This window comes from Trematomus bernacchii, unplaced genomic scaffold, assembly GCF_902827165.1.
Source record: "Trematomus bernacchii unplaced genomic scaffold, fTreBer1.1, whole genome shotgun sequence".
Lineage (NCBI taxonomy): Eukaryota > Metazoa > Chordata > Actinopteri > Perciformes > Nototheniidae > Trematomus > Trematomus bernacchii.
The window spans coordinates 1,499,012-1,508,305 of NW_022987778.1; the positions used below are offsets into that span (position 1 = coordinate 1,499,012).

Sequence of the window (9,294 nt, forward strand, 5' to 3'; positions counted from 1 at the left end):
TCTTTAATCAAACCGCTACTTATAATTACTTTTAACAAATTTATTTTATTTTACAATTTTATTCTAGACTTCTTGAACATTTCAGAAGTATCTCTTAAAATGGTCTTTTCCCAAAATGTTTCAATGTCCTTTTACTATTTTTTATGAATGCCTCTTCTCTGTTAGTACATCTCTTTGTTGCATTTGACTCAAATATATTTAATATGAGAGTCGAAAACTAATCATTTAAACCCTCTTTGAAAATAAAAAGAGTACGATCGCACAATAAAATGCAAAACACATTGTTTCTGTAAAACACCCTTTAACATGGTGTGTGTGTGTGTGTGTGTGTGTGTGTGTGTGTGTGTGTGTGTGTGTGTGTGTGTGTGTGTGTGTGTGTGTGTGTGTGTGTGTGTGTGTGTGTGTGTGTGTGTGTGTGTGTGTGTGTGTGTGTGTGTGTGTGTGTGTGTGTGTGTGTGTGTGTGTGTGTGTGTGTGTGTGTGTGTGTGTGTGTGTGTGTGTGTGTGTGTGTGGTGTGTGTGTGTGTGTGTGTGTGTGTGTGTGTGTGTGTGTGTGTGTGTGTGTGTGTGTGTGTGTGTGTGTGTGTGTGTGTGTGTGTGTGTGTGTGTGTGTGTGTGTGTGTGTGTGTGTGTGTGTGTGTGTGTGTGTGTGTGTGTGTGTGTGTGTGTGTGTGTGTGTGTGTGTGTGTGTGTGTGTGTCAGCTGTTTGACGTGACTGAAGGCTCTCTGGGGAGCATCGGACCCACACACAACTTTGAACCTCCGCATTACGACGGCATCGAGTCTCTGGTGGTGCAGGGCGACATTCTGTTCAGCGGCTCCAGAGACAACGGCATCAAGAAGTGGGACCTGGACCGCAAAGACCTGCTGCAGGTAGGAGACCAGCAGACATCACAATGAGGCGTCCACAAAAATGATTTGGTGTTTAAATGGAGCACAGCATTGGGCTTATATTTCCTGCTTTTTTACCGATCACATGACAAAGCATTTTTACTGCAAAATCACTGATCAGCATATCTGCCTATACACATCATTTTTTCCCTGTCATATTTTAGTAAAAAAAAGGATTTAATTTTACTGGGCAGCCAATTTACCAAAGACTTGAACACACAGATCATTTAAAAAAGGGACATATTAACCACATTATAATTTAGTATTAGGAGGAATATGACTTATCACTTTTAAGGCACAAAGTAAATCATATTTTCAATTTAAAGTGGAAATATTGTATTTTTTCTCTTTACTACATTTGTTTTACAGCTTAAGTTAATATAATGTTTTTTTTTATAATTAATCTAGTCAACCATATGTACAAGAACAGCTTCGTCAATTAATCCAATTTACAGATAATTAATTGGTATCTATGAAAATGTAATTTTTTTTATTCAGTAATCTTTACTACATTTTTCTGTTTATACTTAATTTTACAAGTGACCAAAACACTTGAACACACAGATCATTTAAATACATTAATATGTGTAAAAAAGGAACATATTAACCACATTATAATACAGTAAGTATTATAGATTTCTGATGGGGAATATTTAAACCTTTTAATCTTTTTTTCCAACAGCAAGTCCCGAATGCCCACCGTGACTGGGTGTGTGCGCTGGGAGTCGTCCCCGGGTCCCCAGCCCTGCTGAGCGGCTGCCGGGGTGGGGTGCTCAAGCTGTGGCACACGGACACTCTGGGGACCCTGGGGGAGCTGAAGGGTCACGAGAGCCCCATCAACGGCATCTCCACCAACAGCAGCCATCTGTTCACCGCCTCCGAGTGAGTCTCACCCCACAAACACATCAAACTGTCTCCACGTCCCAAAGTCCCTGCTATGACAACTGGTTGGATTTAGGGTTCTTTTCAATGTACTTTTCTATTCATCTCCTGTTTCATATGTCATTAGTCCTGCAGTTATATAGTGAGTTAAGATGAAGCCTTAAAGCTCCAGTGACAGATGTAGTGTAGTTTATTTAAATAACTTATTTATAAAAGAAAATGGAAGAAATTCCCCCCAAAAAAAATGAAAATAATAAAACACAAATATTTGTATATCATTCGTTAACATATGTTTATTATTATTAAAATATCATATATATACATTTGTGAGTGTATATATATATATATATATATATATATATATATATATATATATATATTGATTAATATTGATTGACACGGGTGTCACATGAACTTTAAATGTTCTAAGTGACACACCCTGAACAGTCTGGTGGGTCATGGTCCAGGTCATGTGATTTTGTGTTCCCATGACAACATGCCCAAGATGTCCATGTGCCAGACTAACACATGTGACAGAACTAGCTACATTTCAAAAGCTTTTTTTTTGTTGCTAAAGGTAAAATTCAAGCCATTTAAGAATTGAAATGCTTACATAAGATGTCCTTTATTACATTTAACCTGTTGTGGAAACATTTCTTGATCAAATTGATATGAAACAAATGAGACAAACATCGCTGTGACACTGGTGTCACATCGGGACTTTAACCCTAAACTTTCACAGTACTAAACCCAAAGTGACATATATGCACAATTAGAAATATGATTATGATCTGCTCAGTTAATTTAGCTGATTCAATTATATTGAGTTAATATGTTCTTATTCTTCAATTCAAAGAATGTTCAAACTAATTTAAACCAAAAAAATCATCCTCATTAATTAAGTTAAAAATAAGAGTTATTTTACCATTAAAGCCCAATGTGACATATATGTCGTATTTCAGATATTTGACACTTGGCGGGGGTTACTTGTCAGAAATGTGTTCTAGGTGGTCTCTTTAGTCTAAATTATGTTCCCCTTAATTTTCCCAAAAGTAGAAATGGGTCCGGGTTCTTATGGGTTAAACGTACATAAAGTACTTGAAACCTAAACTGAATTTGAATATCCTTTACAGTTTCTATGTGCACGTATTGCCAAAAGGAAATGAATACATAGACATGCATCAGCATACAATGAGGTGGCCTGAGGACTTTTGGTTGTCTAAAGGTCAAAGCTAAAATCTAAAGGTCAAAATCTGTTGCTCCTCGATTTGAACAGTCGTTTGCAAATCTCAAGTCTCAGAGAAGCCAAGATATTTCACAAGTTAGGGCAGACATCTTTTGGTTTCTACTGGATGTGTGTAAGGAATAGGTGATGAGCGGTTCAGATAGGTAACCTAGTGCCAGTTCATGCAGTGTTTAAAAACAAATACATATTTAAATGGGATGTAAAATCACCATGCTCTAGAAATCTATGCAAAATGATGCTTTCTTAAGGCATCTGGGTTCAGATAACGTTGTCTTACTTACGTTTTTTTTTTACTGTTTCTTCGTTCTGTTTTCCAGTGACCGGACCGTGAAGATCTGGCGTGCCCGCGGTGGACTGGACAGCACTTTAGAGACGGTTGACAATGCGGATGAAGTGGCCAGTAACTAAATAGTTGGAAGGACACTAAAGGCATCTTTTAAAGCTGCTGCCCTGCACTTTGACCCCCTAACTTCTCAAGCCCAACGCTCACTCCTAAAACACACACCCTTTATGCCATGTACCGTTATGACCGAACCAGAAGGAAAGTAGTTTCATCTCAACAGAAACTAGCAAACTCGTGATTTTCATACACTCAGAGGGTCGTGATAGTCAGTTATAGTCAATGTCTTATTGGTGACTCTTTGCAGGTAAAACATGTTTTTTCTCTTTTGCGCTGTAGACGATACGTCACCGTGGATCATGATTAGTACTAACAAGACTTTTATTTAAGAGTTGAACACTACTTCAAAATCGCTCTTCTGATAAGTGCTGTGCCAGGATAAAGTACACCTGCAGGCTAAAAAATACCCAGAAAGGGTAGCAGTGTTAGATTAGAATAACTAGCAAGGACGTCGATTATTAAGAGGAGAAAAATGTTGCAGAGCTATCGGGTTGGTAGCTGGTCTTCTCAGCCTAGTTCTCCAGTTTCTCGGATAGTATGGATTGTTTTTCTGCATTCGAAGCAGAACCAATGCCCCCCATGCTCCTTTTCCCCTCAATTAACATAAGTGGCTTGACTGTATGTGAAGAAGACAAATCACCGTTCCCCTTAACTTTCCCCTTCCTGCTATTGTTCCTCAATTTCTGCAGATGTTCAAGATCAGCAACCAAAATTGTGCAAGCGTGTCGTCTTTGCTGTCCGGCCAACACAGTCTCACGGCATTTCGTGTTATAGTCACAAAATTAATCTATTGATTCGTGTTCACCAACACGATTTCGCCATTTTTTTCGTGTCACACAGAACGATTTTAAAAACAATGTAAATAATAACAAATTAGAAGGAAAAAGACATTTAAAAAAATACAGATTTAAGTATTCTGACACAGAACGATTTTAGAAGCAATGTATTTATATTGGTAGTATGTTTCGTGCCTGCACCAAATAATAACAAATTAGAAGGAAAAAAATATGACATAAAATACAGATTTCAGTATGAGGCTCTGAGCCATTTCTTTTCCTCACTGACGGCAAAAAAACTCAGACATTATACAATTTAACATAAAAGGGATAGGGTTAGGCTTAGGGTAAGATATTGAGTAAGAACATGTTTTTATGAACCACACAGCTTCTGGTCTTCCAAGACCCGACCGGACAAAAAGACGTGTTGCAGGCACGAAACATACTACCAATAGAAATACATTGCATTTAAAATCGTTCTGTGTGACACGAAAAAAAGGTGAAAATCGTGTTGGTGAACACGAATCAATAGATTAAATTAATTTCGTGACTAATAACACGAAATGCCGTGAGACTGGGTTGGTCCGGCATTGCACTAGTGAACTGAACTCACTGTAAAGTAACTCTCACTTACACAAAGCCAGAGTTTGACATTTTGGGAAATGTGATTATTTGTTTTCCTTCCAGTAGTTTGATGATACAGCTCTCATATCTGCCCTTTAAATGTAAGACTACAGCTAGCAGCTGGTTAGCTTAGCTAAGCATAGACTGGAAACGGCGGGAAATGTATAGCCTTGCTCCACCAAACATAAACAAAATCTGACTTCCAGCACATTAAGAGCTCACTAATTACACATAAATATCATATTTGTTCTATCGGAACTAAAACTAAAAGGAAAACAAATAAAATGTGCAGTTTTACAGGAAGTTATTTGCTATTTAACAGATTGTTACTTTTAGCCATAGCCAAGCTAACCGTTTCCCGCTGCTGCCAGTATTATTTATAGGCTAACGTTATGCTAGCTGTAGCTAGTATTGAGCTTCTCAATGGCAGAAAGTGATTAAACGTATTTCCCAAAATATCAAACTAATCCGACACGATTAGTCTTTGCGATGCACTTAATCCTTTGTAGATGTGAGCAGGTTCAGCGTTTGAGGATATTCTACACCACATGTTTCGTTGTGTGTAAAAACGTGTTCTCTCTTCACGTGTGGCAGTTAGCTCTCACTTAATCTACACTACTGAGTCCTCGTCTAACCCCCTGCTGCTATGTTGTGTGCTCACCTTTTATTCTCCTAACCCTATAAGAGGGCTTCCTGTCACGGACCTCGGGTGAGGTCCGCTCACCACAGAGCATTGTGTATGTATATAAATGTTATGCTATCTTTTTTCTTGAAAGTAGAGGCCTTCCCAGTTCTGATCCTTCTTCCTGCAGACGCGCGTGGTCTCCCTCATGTCTCTGTCGCGATTGTGTGCTGTCACTTTTGAATGTTCAGTGAAACAGCAGCTGTAGGCATTATTCAAGTACATATCTAATGTATGTAAACAATGTATTTAAAGAATAAATCTGACTGAATGTTAGTTTTGTGGGACCACAGAGAGCCGAGAGGACCAGAATTGGCGGGAAGACTGAAGAGCTTTAAAGCTTTGGACGAAGTGTTTCCTCCAATGATGTGGCAGATTGTGTTTAGTGGCCTACGGTTAGTTTTTTTTCTCCGTTTTATTTGTTATGCTGTTCCTGTTCCACATATCCTGGGCGTTCCCTCTCTGGAGTTTTAGCAGCCATTCCCAAATGGCGGACTCTGTAGCGATTCTAATGTCAGATGCCTTGGTGAGAATAAACGCCATCTGTCAAAAACAACCAACTCTGGGTGTCTTTTGGTTCTGCCAGTCATTTAAATAATTATTAGTACTGTTAATAAATCTTCAGCTAGTTAACTTAAATATTTATAGTTTTGTTTTTAAATAATTTCTACAGTTCTGCTTTTTGAAAAGTAGTTTACAGTTTGTTTTTCCTTGTTTTTAGATATTCATCATTAGTTTCTCATTCTGGCAACACTTTAGTCTAAGTTACCCTATTTAGCATTTACATAGCACTGTTTTAAGATTAATTTATTGGTTCGGAGCACACCTTACAGACATTTTAAGGGATGTGTGTTAACAACTCAATCTTCTCTTCCCTCACCAAAGAGGTTATTTGTTCAGTTCAGTTTCCTTATGTGTTAGTTTATCAGCAGTATTACTGGAGGAAGGGTTTAACACTGTCCCAGGAATCACACATTGGAGCAGGTCAACAAATCATTTTTCATAAATGTTGTATATTTTCTTGTCACTTTTAATTTGGAACCGTTAACATGTATTATAAAAGACACTAAAAGAAATGTAAAGGAATATCCCCTAATGTGCTAGTTTTTCTTTTTTGTTAGTTTTTATTTATATTTTATTATATATATATTATCCATTTCTCTGTTAGGAGTTATCTCTTCAAGTTCCCCCAAAATATCTTCATTTTCACACAAGACCAGAATGATTTGGATGCACGTGACACAAGCTCCAGCAGTCTGTATTACTATTACTATCTTTGATCCCAGCTGATATCCCCAAAGTTGCTGTTTCTTTTCTTATGTCAAGAAACAAGTTTTTCTTTCAAATGTTTGAAGCGTTTACCACAAGATGGCAGCAGCAGCACCTCCAGGACTGACCTGTCCTTAGAGTTGTCCGTGTCCAAATCTACTTATCTAACATTGTAGGCATTTAGCTAATAAGCAAAGCAGTCACATTACTCAGATTCCTTCACTCACAATCCCAAGAGTACAACAAAATGTGCTTAGTTTAGTAAAGTCCAGTCTAAATTAATCAAATCTGTGACTCGATCTCTACCAAATGATACACGCATTTGACAACTCTAAGAGAAAGCTGTGATGTTGCCACAATGCAGGGACAGCAATCATACAGAAACTTTGCTCGGATACTTAATTTTACGACTCAGGAGGGCTATCAGGGTCTGCCGGCATGAACCTGCAGGTCTGTGTGATAGGAAGCAGCAATCACCGGCCACCTGATGGGAGTGTTACAGTGTGAATGTGTGTGCAAGACACCGAGGTTATGTTGGCTTCAATTTGACCCGTTTACTCAGCAGTACTTTCCACTTTGTGCCACTAAAGTCTACAGACAAAAATAAAGTCTTTAAATCACTCTCAATGCACACCGACTCGTTTCTTGTTCAACAAAGCCATCCCCATTGTTGCAACGCTTGCTGACTTTTTCCACAAACAGCACATTTGTTCATTGGTCAGAAGCTCTTTCTTTGATGTAAGTCTATTAATCCTCATTTAAAAACAGCAACACAAGCTGTTTCTGCTGAAGATGCAGAGATGTGCACATTTTTAGCCGGGCCCTGCTGTTCAGAGAGCAGATCTCCGCCCCTTAGAGACAGAGTTTTACTTACATCAGCACACATTTGATTTGAAAGACCTTTTTTTAACGCTGAACAATGTCAAATTACACCAGGTGTTTTTACCGAGGGTGTGTTCCTTTTATACCAGGGGTGTCAAACTCAAGGCCCGGGGGCCAAATCCGGCCCGCGACTTCATTTTATGTGGCCCGCAAGAGCTTGCAAAGATTATAATACGTTTACATGCCACTTTACAGAAGCACGTTGCCCATAAACTACATGTCCCACAATGCATCTCGTTTTGTGACATGCACACTGAAGAGACTTGCAATTATTTGCCCTGGACTTCTGCTTTCAGACGTAGTTAATTGCGAAGTTATTACCCTATTCAATAATAATCCAATTCAGAGGCAATAATGTAATACATTATTTTATATTTATTATATATTTATATATGTATATGTATATGTATAAAGTTACAACTGGCCCTTTGAGTGCAACCATAATGCTAATGTGGCCTGCGATGAAATTGAGTTTGACACCCCTGTTTTATACAGAACTTTATTAAAATGACTTCACCCTTTAATCAGAAGTGATATAAACAAAATTGTCTTGTGTCTGAATGACTAGTCATGTCTTTGTTTTCTTTGATAAACCACTTTAAATGTTTTCCCCTTTTTTGACATAAAAATTAAGCAAATGGCCAAACATTTAAAGATTTAAATGTCAGCATGCTAACAATGACAATGATAAAACATTGTCCTTGTTTACCATCTCAGTTTCATGTATTAGCATGCCAACCTTAGTGAGAATGTAACCTAATTTATTTAGGTTGTACAATACCATATTTTGACACCATTTGATCAAATCAGAATATGATTTAATACACTTTGCTTTAAATGTAGCTTTATATTTGCAATCTTTTTTAGAAAGTTTGGAATCCTATCAAGTGTCTTCAATAAAGTCCTGTTGGTTTTAACAACTCCGCAACATGAACTTTTCAAATCAGAAACACCAGTGGGTCAGTCAGGGTTGAAGGTGTTAATTCATTTGACAAAACTTCATGCGTCTATCACAGCAAGAGTTCATTTCTGGAAAATTAAGAGAGGGGAGATTGAAGAGACAGTCATTTGAGCGGCTTCACACTCGGATAATTTGAAATCTATTTGTGGCACTGAGGCACGAATATAATACAGTTCTGTCAGTCCGGATACACCCGCAGCTTAACGTTAAAAAGTACTTTACAATTTCAGGGATTAAACCCACGTTCAAGTCGTGCAAGCGTTTTGATTAAAGTCAAACTTAGGTTTCAGACTCAGATATTAAAGAATGAATCTTCCTACCAACCCGGAATAAATTAATAAACTTTAAAAGGAATGTTTCAATCAAAGCGTAATCCTCAAACAAACTATTAATGATTTCATGACTAATATGGATCTCCAAAGAGTTATTTACAACAGCTACGGAAGAATAGTACACACAGTTCCCCAATAAAATAGTGTTCAATATTAAAGCTCATTTGGCAGGCAGCTACACCTCAGAGCTGGACAAAGCCTCTCTGAATAATCACATCACCACTTCACTGGATCACCCCTCAGCTGCTGTATGGAGCTCTTATTGCACTTGTGCTGAAGAAAGGCTGAGATCATTTAGTCCAAATGATCTCGGCTCTCGGCAGAACAAAACAGATTGAAACAAGACTAAG

At 38.0% G+C, this 9,294-nt stretch overlaps 1 protein-coding gene across 4 annotated transcripts in view; it reads left to right on the forward strand.

Moving 5' to 3' along the window:
- The window catches only part of kif21a (kinesin family member 21A), a 67,255-nt gene extending 62,940 nt beyond the window's left edge, over nt 1-4,315 (forward strand). For 2 of the 4 annotated variants that reach the window (XM_034149181.1, XM_034149180.1), the window contains 3 exons: nt 702-872; nt 1,573-1,772; nt 3,336-4,313. In XM_034149181.1, coding sequence (XP_034005072.1) covers nt 702-872; nt 1,573-1,772; nt 3,336-3,426 — 462 coding nt within the window. In that variant the 3' untranslated portion in view covers nt 3,427-4,313. Of the gene's footprint in view, nt 1-701; nt 873-1,572; nt 1,773-3,335 lie in introns of all 4 variants that reach the window. The other 2 variants (XM_034149178.1, XM_034149179.1) reach the window with 2 other exon arrangements.
- Nucleotides 4,316-9,294: the final 4,979 nt, after the last annotated feature.